This window comes from Xenopus tropicalis, chromosome 7 (assembly GCF_000004195.4).
Source record: "Xenopus tropicalis strain Nigerian chromosome 7, UCB_Xtro_10.0, whole genome shotgun sequence".
NCBI classification, from domain to species: domain Eukaryota; kingdom Metazoa; phylum Chordata; class Amphibia; order Anura; family Pipidae; genus Xenopus; species Xenopus tropicalis.
This window is the reverse complement of record NC_030683.2, coordinates 67,295,090-67,311,348: the sequence shown is the minus strand read 5'-3', so window position 1 is coordinate 67,311,348 and position 16,259 is coordinate 67,295,090. Positions and strand designations below refer to the sequence as shown.

At 37.8% G+C, this 16,259-nt stretch overlaps 1 protein-coding gene across 3 annotated transcripts in view; it reads right to left on the bottom strand.

The window, feature by feature from the left end:
* Window positions 1-1,800: 1,800 nt before the first annotated feature.
* Window positions 1,801-16,259, bottom strand: part of b3gat1 (beta-1,3-glucuronyltransferase 1) — a 63,998-nt gene continuing 49,539 nt past the window's right edge. The window contains exons 2-7 of one of the 3 annotated variants that reach the window (XM_012965833.3): window positions 15,362-15,496; window positions 15,103-15,249; window positions 12,890-13,398; window positions 7,662-7,958; window positions 4,309-4,410; window positions 1,801-2,333 (exon numbers count right to left, since the gene is read on the bottom strand). In XM_012965833.3, coding sequence (XP_012821287.1) covers window positions 4,324-4,410; window positions 7,662-7,958; window positions 12,890-13,398; window positions 15,103-15,214 — 1,005 coding nt within the window. In that variant the 5' untranslated portion in view covers window positions 15,215-15,249; window positions 15,362-15,496 and the 3' untranslated portion in view covers window positions 1,801-2,333; window positions 4,309-4,323. The remainder of the gene's footprint in view (window positions 2,334-4,308; window positions 4,411-7,661; window positions 7,959-12,889; window positions 13,399-15,102; window positions 15,250-15,361; window positions 15,497-16,259) is intronic. The other 2 variants (NM_001097340.1, XM_012965834.3) reach the window with 2 other exon arrangements.

Sequence of the window (16,259 nt, the reverse complement as noted above, 5' to 3'; positions counted from 1 at the left end):
CGTTATTTAAGTCGCGAAGACTATTTTTGTGCGGTAGTTGACGCAAAGCTCACTAATTAACGCAGCGCACACAAACTGTCGTTTTTCGCACACCATATTACCCATACCCGCCATTACTTTCGGAAAACTACTGTTCTGAAAATGACCATTTCCCTGCAAACTGGAGGCTGCATCACTCTAGGGCCAACACATACTTGAATAAATAACACTGCAAAGTCCATATTGTGTTGCCAAAAGCTGCACTTTTCTATAATTACCACCTGCCCCAAGTAGGTGTTAATTTTCGCACAGAAATGTGAATATTTAGCGCGTCTAAGTGTTTGTGAATCATGTGTTAGTATTATTTTATGCGGTAAAATTAACGCATTCTGTTGCGTGCTATTTAACGCACGCGATATGCGACTTAACGCATGTGATAATACTTTAGTGAGTCACTTGGTTTTTTTTTCGTGTCAATTTTAACAATCGACCTTTAGTGAATCAACCCTATACAAATCTGTATTCTTAACAGCTGGAGTGCCTGTATATAAATGTTGCTACTGACCAAAAAAAATGCATTACCCATAGGATTCAGTACAACAACACTGGTCTTCAAAAGCTTTTCTGTCAAAGTCTACTTATAATGCCTATTAAGATTTAGATTTGATAGACACAGAGAGAATGAATGTTATATGCACTCATCCCACTTACATACATATGGGAGAATCCACACATTCTTATAATAAGGCTTTTTTATGCTTGTATAGTGCAGTGTACAAAAATTTGCATCATATAAAAAAGAGCTTTCATATTCAGCATTTTCATTTGGATCCAGGGCATTGCTTCGTTACTCAATACTACACAAAATTTCCCAGCAGAAATGATTCATTTATCAGAATAAATAATGTTGCCTTAATTACTGTTTCAGGACTTTTAACTTCTTTAGATTATTGTTCCGTCCTATTTGTTTGGTTGCTAATGGTTATCCATTCTTTTGAGTGCTGCATGTACATTTTTTTACAAACCATATTTTGAATATCATGCATGTAACTTGCAATGGAATGCAATTATTAAATTCCTGGTTATAAAATGGGCCTATTCCATATAGACAATCTGATAATTTATTTCCAGATTCATCTTTGACATACCTGTGCAAAGTTGCCCTTGCCTGATACAGCTCAATTTAATGCAACATTTTGCTGCATGTTGTATCAAGATTCTATGTTGTGATTAGGCAAAATAGTGGAATGTAAGTGATATGTTTGTCTATTTAATAAATAGGCCTAAATCTGCCATGTTTTAAAGAAATATAGGATCCTTAAACTAAAACTAAGAAGATACTTAGCAACATTAACACAAAAGGGGCTGCTTTATAAAAGACTGAACTTGGAATACTGGCCTATTGAGTGAATTGATTTATAAGGAGGGTGTTTTTTTAAGGGCTACCCTATTTATTCCCCGTTTTCAGTAAAGTCCAAACTTCTTATAAAGTCCAAGGTTCCGATAAATTTGGAGTAACTATTTCCATGGTTATTGTACAGTACTTACCCAGTTGAGTTTATGTTTACATTAGTGTCTGAGCTGTGCTTAGTTATTTGAATTAGGTATAAGCAAGACTATATGCATGACTGGTGCTTCACTATTGTTACTCACTAACTGACAATCATTTTTTTCAAGTATTATGCCTGGACACAGTGCTTGCTAAGTTACAAATTTGTTGGTTGTTTATGTGGACTGAAGGGTTTTTCCAGTCTTCTTTTTCTTTGAAAAAATACCCATTTAAAATATCCAACAATCAAATATCTACCTTTGTGGCAATAATGACTAGAATTTCCTCTGCTCTTTATTTTCAGTGAGCATGCAAACTACAGTGATACATGGCATTGTGCAGTTTTTATGCATCCTGTATCCCACCAGGTTCCCTGCCTGTGGAACATGTAACCCACTCTCTGCAGCAGATCTTATCCTTGCTCTGCAGGTCTGTAAAAGTTGGTACACTACAGTGGGGGCATTCGCTTACACTTTCCTGCAGGTGGCAGATAGATCACTAGACCTCTAGCTTCCCTAGGTTTTGCTCCATTCTTAGATCATTCGAGCAGCATGGGAGAACACCAAGGATTAAGCTGTGGTACTATAAAACAGGGTTCTTCATGCCTTGCCATCTCCATCATTCCCTCCATCACATGTGCTGTGCTTCTTGGATAAAATGACATACACATGGAGTCCCGTGCAAGCTGCGGGGCAGGGGAAGGTGGATGTAAGTGCTGGAGAAAGTGCTTCCAAAAGCACTCTCTTGATCCACCAGGCTGAGAATAGGCCCAAAGAATGTAAAGTACCATGCCTGCAAGCAGTCCCTATAATAGAAATATGACAGAAAGAAAAAGAGTGAAATATTTTTTTTTCTACAAAAAGCTACTAAATACACTGGAATTGATTGAAAAAAAATAAATAAATAAAAAACAGAGCACAGTTATGGGATTTAAAGTTTGGGACCTGGGACTGTTTTGTTTGGATCACCATTTCTTAAGTCTGCTAAAAATCATATAAACAATAAACCCAATAGGATTTTTTGCCACCAATATGGATTCCTGCAGTTTAGTTACCAACACGTACAAGCTAATTATAATTATATTATAATATACTTATTGATTTATATTACAGAGAAAAATTAAATCAATTTTACAAATTAGAATTATTTGCTTTAAATGGAAGGGCTCATGTTTTTTTTTAATAATGACGTGTTTTTCCCTGAATTCCAGCATTGCTGCAGTTTCTAAAAAAACAGTGTTTCTGTTGCAATAGTGACATCTAGGGGCAGACTTATCATAATGTAAGTTTAGAACTCACCACAGAAAAACTCACCCACTCTCTATTCCTCACATTTTTATAAACAAATAAATTAGGTTGAGGAGACTGCCTCATACAGACAAAAGCAAACAAAAGGAATTCTGGGAGTGAATTCCAAACTCTTAAAAAATCCCATTTACATGGGTTTATCCTATAGGCTACAGCTCACCCACTGGGTTTGAAGCTGAAGCCAGGACAATAGCTGATCAGATTCCCAACTACAGACCGGTTTCGCCCTTCTTGGGGGCTCATCAGTGTAGTGCAGGGTTTTCTGATCAGCTTAGGTAGAGTCACCATGTGGTTCTACAAACAAATAAATTAGGTTAAGGAGACTGCCTCATACTGACAAAAGCAAACAAAAGGAATTCTGGGAGTGAATTCCAAACTCTTAAAAAAATCCCATTTACAGTGGGTGAGCTGTAGCCTATAGGATAAACCCATGTAAATGGGATTTTTTTAAGAGTTTGGAATTCACTCCCAGAATTCCTTTTGTTCACATTTTTATAAATCTGCCCCCTAGTGTACAAAAGTAAAAAGGAATAGAAAAGATCCAATCCTGCAGTATGAGTGGACATTTGAAGTGCAATAGAAAACTCTTGAGGGAGTGAGATATACAAGATTTTAATGTATTCTTTTAGTTACCAGCCAGTACTTTTGTTTTCAAAAAGACAAAAAAAAAGTTTTTAATCTGGTTTTACTGTATTGAAACAATGCTGTGCATTTCTAATAATAGATACTGGATTTTGATACCACATATCACATGTTTCAGTTCAACAGAACCCATAAAAATAGGCTACAAGCCCTGTATATTGTACTTCAGCTCTAAGTGTGGCACTTAAAAGGTTTAAACCATCTCAGACTATACTAACCAACTATATTGCTAAATTTAAAGCAATAACAAATGCACTCATCTATTTCCTGTACAAAAACTTATCAACCATAAATTTGTTTGCACCTAACTAAACATTTTTACTAGTATTAAATGTACTCAACACCCTGTAACAGGGTATTTTCTTACAAAATGGGGACTAACCATATCCTGGGCAGCCTGACCCAGTTCAAAACATCATAAAGGAGGAATTTATTATGTGCATGGCAGGGAGCTATCAATCATTAAATTGATGCCAATACTTCCTCATTCTTAATTTAGTTAGTATTACTACAGGTATGGGACCCATTATACGGAAACACTTTATCCAGAAAGTTGATTTCCTTTTTCTCTGTAATAATAAAGCAGTGCCTTGTAGTTGATCCAAACTAAGATATAATTAATTCTTATTGGTGACAAAACCATCCTTTTGGTTTAATCAATGTTAAAATATTTTTTAGTAGACTTTAAGCATGGGGATCCCAATTAAAGAAAGACCCCTTATCTGGAAAACTCCTGGTCCCAAGCTTTCTGAATTACAGGTCCCATACCTGTATAACAAGGTTCATCAGTGCACTTATTAAATTACATATGAAGCACCATTATTCTCTTACCTGCGTTGGCTTTTCTTAGATCTCCACATTGGGATCCGTGAACCCTTTTTTCCCTTCATTTACAAGCACTGGCTTCTCTGTCCGAGTGTGCCACACCAGAATCTTAAAAAAAACAAACATTAATCAACCACTGGTCCTAAACATGACATTTCATAAGTTAAAGAAGAAAAAGAAGATGTACGACAGTGTGTACCACTTTTTAAAGCCCTTTTATCATCATATTTTAAGGCCGGTAATTTTAAAAGCATTTATGGTGTGCAGCCATAATTTAGGAGCCATCCTTGGACAGCACTGATCTAGTAGATTGAGTGTTGGTTAGCCATTTCTCCAGGAATGTTGGTTCTTGTGTTGTTAGTGGACCTAAGGTATCTTATTTGTATGTATTCGTAAGCACTTTGAGTAAGCTGAATTTGTAATTAGAGGTCAAAGAAGGTTTGCAATTTTCTCAACTTTAACAAAAAAATGCAGTGGTAGGTGCCCCATTAGGAAAAGTTTAGACCTGGAATAAATAATTCTAGTGTAGAAATAGAAGCCATTGGGAATAGAAAGGAAGATATAGAATCAGAAGCTCAGAAAAGGTTTCCCATAGAGTTACCATAATTTAACACTTGATGGACATAATTTTGTTCAGTTTATGCCCAGCGCTTAGCCATATCAAGATTCATACATATTTGAGTACAAAGCAGTGGCTATATAAAATTGTAGGTTATATTGGAAAAGTTGATACCGCGTAGTTGCTAAGGTATTAGCAAATCAATTAATGCAGCTGTTTTTTTTTTTTTTCAACAAACTCCTTCTGTAGTTTGCATAGAAATTGCTGTGGAAAGTGGACTGGGGCAGTCTAAAAGCATACAGGAGTTATGGTAGTGCAGGTATGGGACATGTTATCTAGAATGCTCGAAACCTGGACTTTTTTTTGATAAGGGGCATTTCAGTAATTTAGATAATTATATTGTAAGAATGCTAAAAATAATTTAAATGTGAAAAAACCCAATAGGATTCCTTTGCATACAAAAGGATTAATTATACTGTACCTTAGCAGGGGCAAGGATTTGATAATTCTCCTTTGATATCAGTAGATGGAAGTGGATAACGCCCCTTTAGTTCAAAACCTACTTTAAGAATAAGCCACACGATTGGTTTCCTATGGTACAGTAGAAATTTCTTTAACTACGTTATGTTTATGTTTTGTACAAATTAGTACTTTACATACTTTCTCTCTCTTCCTTGGCTATGTGCTATGCTCAATGTATAGACGTATTCTATGTAAACATGCCTATGGGATCTGCTGTAGTCCATCAAATAAGCTCTTGGTTGGTGTTCAAAACGTCAGATTTTTTTCAATAAATTTTACATTTTTCACAAGTTAGCGCGTGCAGTACTATCCTTTTTCTATTTACCAGCACCTTGGCACACTTTTTTTTAGAGTTGTGCTCTTCTCTACCACTTGTAAATACATATATATATGTAGAACAGAGCGCCGCACACACAGGGACTTAAACAAGAACAAAAAATCTTTATTAATCCAACGTTTCGAACACTTAGGGGCCGATTCATTAAAAGACGAGTTTGAATCCCGAATGGGACAAATTTGGATTGGATACAATAATTTCTGAAGATCGCAAAAATCCCGAAAATGCTTACAAAAAAATCGTATTAGTCACGGTAATATCGTATTGGTGATCTGAAAGTCACAAAATTTTCGTATCAGAACGATCGTAAAATGCAAGAAAACCTTTCCGACTTTGATCCTTCCGTGCATGATTTTGAAAGCCTCCCATAGGAATCAATGGCTCTGTGCAGCTCCAACCTGGCCCAAGGAAAGTCACGATACCGAAGCTTGAAGGAATCCGAAACTTTCGTACTCGGTGCAACAATACGTACTGTCGCGAAAATGTTGTCGCAAAGTACAATAAAGTCGTGAAAGCGACAAACAAGTCGCGCTAGGTACGAAATTGTTGCAAAAAGCACGATGATTACAAAAAAACGCATTTGGGCGCATTCGGATTGGTCTTCTTCAGAACACATTTAGCATTCGAAACGTTGGATTAATAAAAACACATTTAGTGTTTGAAACATTGGATTAATAAAGATTTTTGAAGTCCCTGTGTGTGCGGCACGCTGTCCTTCATTTAGATAAACTTCTGGCCAGCACCTGGGGCAGTTGATTGTCTGTAGGGAGTGCTCCTTTTGTTTCTTATACATGCTTCCTTAAAGGAGGACTAAAGCCTAACTTAAATAGTATGACAGAAATGTTGGACATTATGTTTTGGGCTTCTGTACCAGCCCAAGGCAACCACAGACCTTTAGCAGGGAAGATCTGTGCCTCCAAATATGCCCCCAGTAGCACCCCCATCTTCTTTTCTGCTAATTTCCTGCACATTCTCTGTGCTGCTGTCAGGTACCTGAACTGAGGGACTGACTCACAATATACTGCCGACCCTGTAGCATCAGCTTATTTCTCATTATCTGTTTTATAATTTGCGATGACCCCTAAGCTCAGCTTCTCAACAGCTGCTCAGAGCACATGGAGCATGTTAGTGTTGCAGACACTTTCCAAGATGGCGAGCCCCTGTGACAAGTTTGAAGTCCTGGGTCATTGCTATTGAGATGGTAAAACTTTAGGCTGGTGCAGTAAGTACATTATTAAAAACATGGAATTTTTAGCCATTAAATTTTAGCCTATCACCTAACTGATACCTTCCATTCTCTTAACCAGTTTTTTGCTTGGATTGTCTTAGTAAAATTCTTTTTGAGCACCGGAGACCAAAACCGAATTGAAAACGATCAAAAATGTTATATTATTGTATATTGGAAAGCTTAGAGTTACAAATTCTTTTGAATGGTGAAACATTTTACGCTAGAGCCATAAAATAGAGTGAGACACTACAAAATGTTTCTCTTTAGAGTCGAAATGCACAGGTTGCTGCAGCTCATAGTCATTGTTGGATACTTAGCTCCTGCTTAATAGAGATAATGGATAAGTACCAATTCTTCTCTCTGAAACAGTCAAAGTGATACTGACACTAAAAAACTACTTTTTAAAATATTAATGTACATAAAAAGTTTCATGTTTTTTCAGAGATAGATTTGCTTCTGTAACTGTTTTGCCAGCCTGACTGTCCCTTCTCAACCTGTCAGTTATAGCTTCTAATGCTAATGGCCTACTGCTGCACAAATATGGCAGCCTCCTCATAGAGGAACATGGAGGATCAGACAGATAATGCATTGGGCAAATACTTTTAATGCAAATTATATTTCATGGAAATAAAATGTTATGATAGATGTAAAAAAAGGTTTAATTTTTGGTGTCAGTATCTCTGGGTTCCAGTGACTGGTCTGGTTATTCATACCTTAGTGCAATTGTCAGCTTTGGGTTCCAGGTCATTTAGAGTCACAAGCTCTCTCAGCAGACTGCTTTCTTGATAACCTCCTTTAACTCCTCTTAATTTAAAATAAGCCTGTGGACGCTGAAGGATGAGACGAAGATTAATAGCAAAGCCAGCCATGTCAATAGCGAATGGTCTATGTGGGTCAAACACAGTCTTCCATCCAAAAACTTTTCCAGCAGCATTAACTTTGGGAGACTCATATCGTAGACCTCCTACAAAAGCTACAGGCCACACTGATACCTTCCTTGTACTTCTCATCTAGAGATGATAAATGATAACATTTGATTATAATTAGACAATATTCTTTCTGCCACTATCTCTTTAAAGCAGTCAGTGCAAATGTACACCCCAAAAGTTTCAACAATGTTAGTAAGTCAGGTCAACAGTTCCCACGCTGCGGTGAAGCCTCATTTACAATGTATAAGATAAGGAAAGAATTGGATAATGGTCCTGCTTCCATGAGAGACATCTAATAGGCAGTGTAAGCAGACAATAACAGACATTAATACTGGGAGAACCCCACCTCTACAATTGATCTATTGGCAATGACTACCCTTTGAAGTGTCTTTATGTAAAATGGATTGGCCATTCTGCATGACTTATATCTCAAAGTATCCAGACAACCCAAAATATTGTGCTTTAATGAACAATAAATTTCAAATGATGTTCGCTGATAGTGATACAGAAAATTATATTTTTTTGCAATTGTCTTTTATGTAAGAAAGTTTGCTCAGGAGCAGTAACCCATAGCTATAAATCAGAAGGCAGCATTTACTGGTCACCTGTTTAAAAACAAACATCTTATTGGTTGCTATGGGTTACTGCTCTTGGGCAAACATAGTGCCTTTTATTACATATGGAGGATAGGGGTTATATGCTGATATGGACATTTACATACATTTATTAGAAATGCATTTTAAAATACAAACACAAGACATCTGTAAATTCTGCAAACCAGCCTTGGCCTTAGGCAAAAAGTACCTGAAAATGCCTTCCTGTGAACTGAAAAAACTTTAAATAGGGCGAACCAGTGTAATAGTGTGAAAATGTGGTCAAAGCCATTTTTGGCAGGATTACAACAGTTTGGTGCATGTAAAGAAGATTTTTCACTCAAGCACCAAAGCACCCTGTGTGCCATCACCCATTTATATGTACTTGTTGAAAAAAGTCTGACAGATGAGGTGGTAAATCTTTGAGCTACATGATTACCCCAGCAATCAAACAGCAATTTTAAAGCCAGAACAGAGGATAAATTGTAGAAACAAGAAAAACAATAAAATTGAACTCTTACAGATGTTCTGTTTTTGTCTGGTCAGTAACCCACAAGAAACAAACAGCATCTTCAGTTGAATATTGGAAACAGAAACGTAAGGCTAATTATTAAAACCACATGAACTACATAAATAAAAAATACAAAATGGTCTCTATTGGAGGAGCTGGCCCAGATGGGGGTAAGATTTACATTTTCATTATGTTTGGAGCTATGCATTATTGATTTCTTTGTTCTTGATTTTAAAGGATAACTATACCCCCAGAATGAATACTTAACCATCAGATAGTTTATATTATGTTAAGTGACCTATTAAAAAATCTTGCTAAACTGAAATATATATCAGTAAATATTGCCCTTTTACATCCTTTCCCTTGATGCACCATTTTCTGATGGGCTGTGTGCTCCCTCAGACATCACATGACCAATAATAATGCAGTTTTAACTGTAACAGGATGAAGTGTGGAAGCAAAAGTCCGAACTCTGTCCATTAATTGGCTGATGTGGCCTAGCATGTATATGAGCCTTGGCTTGTTTGTGTGCACTGGGAATCCTATGATCCCAGGGGTGGCCTTTAATTCTTAAAATGGCAATTTTCTATTTAGGAATATCCAATAGCACATACTAGTAACAAATATATATATTTTTCTGAAAATGGTTTATTTAGATGAAGCAGGGTTTTACAAAGGACCTTGTTTATGCAATATATTTTTATAGAGCCCTACATTGTTTGGGGTATAGATTTCCTTCACTTGCCGACAAAAGGACTAAGGGCTCTTACACACAGACAATGACTTATCTATGTGTTCCACATGGGGAACAGGAACACATTCTTTTCAGATGTCCCATACAGACTGCCTTAAAAAACTACAGCATAGGAATGTTCAACACCTCTGTATAAAAGCCCTTATATGTGAAACATCTCCAGCATTATTTGGTTCATCCGTATGAAGTTAAACTGTCTTTCCAGAATGGCACTTTAGTTAATGTGAAGTAGCACATTTCTCCATACAAATTATACAACTTATGTAAAGTTCAAGTTGGTACAAGTTTTTCATTGTTATTATTACATTCTGCAAGGATGGAGCAAAAAGAAAAATGTTTGTGAATATTTTACAGCAATTTAATGCCAAAGCAGGATCTACCTTACTGGAGATGCACCGAAAGGCTAATGCACAGAAAAGGGTCCTTTAGATATTGTGTCGGGGATGGAAAATTCTGTCATACTGAAAGGGTGTGTTTATTGCAGGTGGTCCTTGAAGACTACAATGAATTGCAGTGAACACTTGCAGGCTGTAATAACTACAGGTATCGGACCCCTTATCCGGAAACCTGTTATCCAGAAAGCTCTGAATTACGGAAAGCCCGTCTCCCATAGACTCCATTATAAGCAAATAATTCAGAATTTTAAAACTGATTTCCTTTTTTTATGTAGAAATAAAACAGAACCTTGTAATTGATCCCAACTAAGATATAAATAATCCTAATTGGATGAAAACCAATCCTATTGGGTTTAATTAATGTTTTATTAATTTTTTAGTAAACTTAAGGTATGGAGATCCAAATTATGGAAAGACCCCTTATCCGGAATACCCTTGGTCCCGAGCATTTTGGATAATGGGTCCTATACCTGTACAAAGAAATACTGGGAAGCTGTGATATTTTAACATACCATAGGAGCTCAGCTTCAGGTTTTCTTCTAAGAAACCTGAAAATGATGATGCATATTACAGAAAACTAAAAGGCTCTCTTACAGCCAGAGGGCCCTGTCAGGCACTTACAAAATGTAGGAGTCCAGAATGTTTTTTTCTGTGGCATTAAAGGAGAAGGAAAGGCAAAGTCACTTGGGGGTGCCAAAATGTTAGGCACCCCCAAGGTGCCCCTGTACGGAGAAAACAGCCCGGGGTACCTGGAGCGCAGTGCTTCCTCCTTCCTGCTTCCTTTCTGAAAATGCCAGCGGTCAGCGCATGCGCAGTAGAGTTAAAAGCCGACTTTTCTGTTAAAGTTCGGCTTTTCACTCTACTGCGCATGCGTGCGCAGGGAACCTGGAAGGAGGAAGCGATCGCTGCTCCCCCGGGGTGGTGCATTTTTTTCCGTACAGGGGCACCAGCCCGGGGTACGGGGTAAGCGATTAAAGTCACTTGGGGGTGCCTAACATTTTGGCACCCCCAAGTGACTTTGCCTTACTTTCTCCTTTAAGTGCTACACCCACACCGTCCTGTGAATTACACCAAAGCAACCAAAAAGATGTTTGGCTTGAACTACCTTGTTGGAGTGGTTGCTATGGGTCCAGGGCCAATTCAGCACAGAGTACCTTAGGCCTAGCTGATGCCTACCCCTCTTGCCCAGTTTCTGTGTTGGAGTGAGTCAAGGGAGGCTGCATCACTAGAGCAGAGAATGCAATAGAATCAGAATTTCAGCTCATGAAGTTACCAGGGGTGGAAAAAAGTGAGTTTTTCAACTTGCCTCATGGCAGCAGTACATCTGTATGGATAACTGCACCTGGGCAAACATATTGCCGTCTGTTACATAACTCTGCATACTGTATATTTTATCAGAATGTAGCAAACTGTTCAGTTTCGTTTATTGACAAGTGGTAATTTACTAAAGAGTCTTACGCTTGCCCAAATCTAGTAATTCATAGCAACCAATCAGAGCTGTGTATTTAAACAGCTGACCAATTAATGTTACCTGCTGTTGTTATAGATTGCTAGACAATTATAAAACTTAAAGGTGGTCATACTTACAGTTACACCCTCTACCTTTTCCTGATGATTCAGCCCTAAACGCAGATTTTGCTTGGACGCCATTGTCGCACACAGTCAGGGAGATGACTGATAACCAATGCTTTTGCGATATCGGGCGTCTCGCCATACACACACCGAATATCGCATGAAACAAGGTTTTGTATGATAGTATCGGTGCGTGTATGACCAGCTTTAGACTTTTTTTTTTACATTTCCCTAATGAGAGATGCAAGTACATTACCCTAACATGGTCCAGACATTAGTTATCTTAAAAGATGCTGTGCTGGCACCTTTCTGCAAAAACCTTCTGTATGTAATAACTAAATGACTTGCATTACAGGTATGGGACCCATTATCCAGAATGCTCAGGACCTGAGGTTTCCCGGATAAGAGGTCTTTTCGTAATTCAAATCTCCTACCTAAAGTCTGCTTAATTATTACAGTGGAAAAGAAAATCATTTTTAAAAATGTGAATTATTTGGTTAAAATGGAGTCTATAGGAGATGGCCTTTCTGTAATTCAGAACTTTCTGGAAAATGGGTTTCTGGATAGGTGTCCAATACCTGTACCTACATCAGACATTTGTATTCATGTAATAAGCAGTACTGTTGTTTAAAAATGTAAAATAAAATAATTTAAAAATGTTTAATATTCTGTCCATGTAAGACACATCAAAAGGTTTCTTGTACAGTATTCTTCAGGATACAACAATTTTATGAATCAGCAAGCATTTAGAAAAAGTTGAAAATATAAATATTAACTTGCAGAATGAGACACATTGTAGAAAAGTTGGATTAAAGACGATAATAATTTAGAATAGCTTTGAGAGGTAAGTAATTAGGTTTTATGAGAAGATGTTTTGAAGGAGTATTACAAGAGAGACAGGTTGGGTGCAGCCTGGGAGATACCTTGAAGACATGAATAAAGCATGTAATGAAAGAGCAGTAGAGATTTGATTTGGTTGTTATTAAGCAGTGGTGTAAGTTAAAGTTTCTGGGCCCCACAGCAAAATCTTTTTTTGATACAACAAATGAAAATCTTTCATCTTATACACCAGTCCAGATGAAAAATACAAGCATGTACATTTATAATTAAAGACTTGTCTAATGTACCCCAGCTGTAGTACTGGCTCATAAGGTAATCAGAGATTAGAATTACACTTCAATACTCACCTCCTCAAACAGATCAAGGCTGTACGTGTTATCATCATCAGCAAAATAAACAACTCCTGGTAAGCTGTTGTTTCTATTGAAGGTTTCCCTGAGCCAGCGCAGGGCCAAATTCCTTTGCATTGTCCCGCGAGGTATACGTGGGTCACGAGTATCACCTCTTAGTTTGTAATTACGTGGTGTCTCTACATTGAGATGTGTGTAGTTGAGGCCAGAATCCTGAAGCAATCTGGTGACTAGAGGAGTGCGTCTTTGGGAATCCTCCACCAGGATCCAGTGCAGGTTGGGTACATGCAATAAGGTGTTGGATAGGCGTGTCAGCTCAGCTTTCTGCACTGGTCTGCTGTATGTTGGGGTAATGACATGGATAATAGGAAGGTTTCCCATCCATGGTGGGGGCCGTGTATACACATATTCTGTCCTTACAACCTCCACAATATCCCGGTCAGAGGAACAATATTCCCTGGAATCAGAGCCTTGGCTCACATCCCTCCGACCCTCACTCCCGTCTTCTGTAAAGAACAAAGCAGAGTCAGGGTCATGCCTGGTGTAAGAAATGACATTCTTATAATCAGGGAAGTTACTTTTTATGATAAGCCACAGAGACAATGAACATTTCACTGTTAATCCTACACTGTTAATATGTACTTGGATGGTTTTATTTCCTAATGGCTATTCTTTGCCAAAATCATTCGTATCAAACTGTTACAAAAAGCTATGCCAACTGTATAATTATATTTGCTGTAACATACTCAAATATTTTTTTTTTTCGATTTCATCCAGAGCAAAGAGATTGCAGCTGAGCAAACTGCATTGCATATTTGTGACCCTATCAGCCATATAATAGTATGCCATTAACATACCAGAGAGTTATGCAATATCTGTTAGAATCCCTGCAGGATTCATTCACTGTGGATTCCTGACTTCATTATGACTTCATACAGCATGGGAAAAATTAAATAACTACAAATGTATTATTTTTAAAGTGTCAGTTCATGTTCCCGCAACAAGAGACGGGAACATTCTATTCTAGTTTGTTCCTGCTAGAATTTATTCCCTTCTGAAAGAAGCACGTGTACAAATCATAAGAAAGAGTATAATCACTTAGGGGTGCCAATTAGTAATAACCTCTAATCTCAGACCCCTGGCCTGAGCTCCTCTTTGCTTTAGCCCAGAGTACTCTTCTACTGAGTAAAATCTGAACTTAAACAACAAAATCTAAATTTTTATTCCAATGTTTGTGTGCTGCCAAGGGCAGCTGCATGTAAACGTTCGACAAGAGACAATATGGCAGTGTTGTGCTCACTAAAACAGGACCCCAGGCTGGTGCATTTTTTAGCGAAAAAGTGCACTGGTCCACGGTTAGCTATTATAATCACATGGAAGGTGCCTAAAAATAGATGTCATCCCAGTAATTAACCCCTTTCTTTGTCCATTTAGTATGTGTACTTGTTTCTAGTGAACTGAAGAAGCAATGCTTTCATTAAATGCTTACAGGAGAGGCTGGTTGCTACAGTTGCTACAATATTTTACAGACAAGAATAGGGATCAAGGAAAAAATTGGCATGAAGAAAAATGTATTAACAATGACCTTGTGAATATTTTGTTTTTACAGTGCTGAACAGATTTGGTACTCTGTCAATATGCAGCACACTGGCTGGATTGTTATAAGCAAAAGCTTAGTAAAGGTTTATGTTGTAAAGTATATATAAATAAAAATGAAAAATCTAAATAGTTAAAAAAAATTGAATTCTAATAATGGATAATGTCAGTGGTGAGAAAGTAATAATTAACCAAGATGCTCTATAACTTTTTGCCATGTCAAACCCTACCATATTTTTCATACTTTTCCCAAATGTTCTTTTTTATTATATTTCCAGTTCTATATTTCACTCTCTGGAATGTCCTTAACCTTATTTTTTGGGGTATATGTGTTTACATGTTGTGTGTGTTGAATTCCCTTAAATTTAAAACAAGATATATCCTAGTTCCCCATTTCTCCTATCTTCCTAACAACATGCATCAATATTTTTCTTCTACTTCATGTATGTAGCCTAAACAACATAAATAAAACACAAGGCAACCTGGTGATTATGAGTAATGTTGAAGTCGTGGTCAGTGATTTAAGATAAAGCCACAGATTGATGGTGAATAAAGGACATGGCAGTGGCATGATGTGACGGCTGATGGGAGAAGGGGTTGCAGAGTCTCCTCACCCTTGTGTGCAGTGAGCAGCGGGGACAGAGTGCTGTGGTGCCACACTGTGATGAGTAAAGTCCAGGGCAGAACGATCAGCACAATAGCCAGAATGTCCCTTCTTTTCAGCATCTCCAGGGTGGGCTGACCCCAGTGCTCCTCATTACCTGAGGAGGACACCCCGATAGCACAGAGAACAGCAAAGCAGACAGGAGAGAGATCAGTATACAGACAAAGAGGTGCAGGAGACACAGAACAGCTCACACAATCACCTCTTACCAGTGATTATAACCCACCCATTGCAGCAGGTTGGGGATCCCAGGAGCTGCCCTGAAGGGAGAGGGAGGTCAAAGAGATTCAGGGCCAAAGCCCTTCACTTCCCAGGACCTTGTGAAAAGCTGAAAGGAGGGAAACCTGTAAGGAAAAAAAAGATACAAACAGTGAACACTAGATGGAGGTAGCAATACAAAAATTGAAGAGGACTGCAATCCTTTTTATATTACCGAGCAAAGCTTCCCTTCTACCACAGCCTAAAACCTTTCCATGTATGTATAAATCCTCTTTTCACGTGGTCTCATCTCAAACTGTGTTGCTTATGCTCCTCTAAGTCTCTCTGTACTGATGAATTGTATCACTTAGATTGTAAACTCAACAGGGCAGGGAACTCCTGTCTACTGTGTCATTTACCACAAGGCACTTAGGGCGAGAACACACAGAGCAACTTAGTAGCAGCTACATGTCACAGGTACAAAACACCAGAAAATACCCTGCTATAGAATATGCTGCTAAAACACGCAAAGAGACAATTGTCAGTAAATAATCAGCATTGTCTATTTTTATAGCTGTGACAAGTAGCTGCTACTAGTAGCTCCGTGTGTCTTCAGCATTCATTTCTGTACATTTATACTTATTTATCCATGTGTGTACTTGTCCATATTTTAAAATTGTACAGCGCTGTCTATCCTTATAGATACAGTTATACATACATACTCATAGGAAAAAGTTGTCAAAATGAAGAGGAGGTACAATCAACTTTTTGCATAAGAACATCTCATTAAGCATTCTGGGACCGCTTATTCATCATTCGAAAATAATTCTTGGAAATACTGTAGCTAATAAGTGCTATCAAGTCTAGTTATGTCAAGGTATTCATCCAAACTGTGCTGATGGCTAAAAA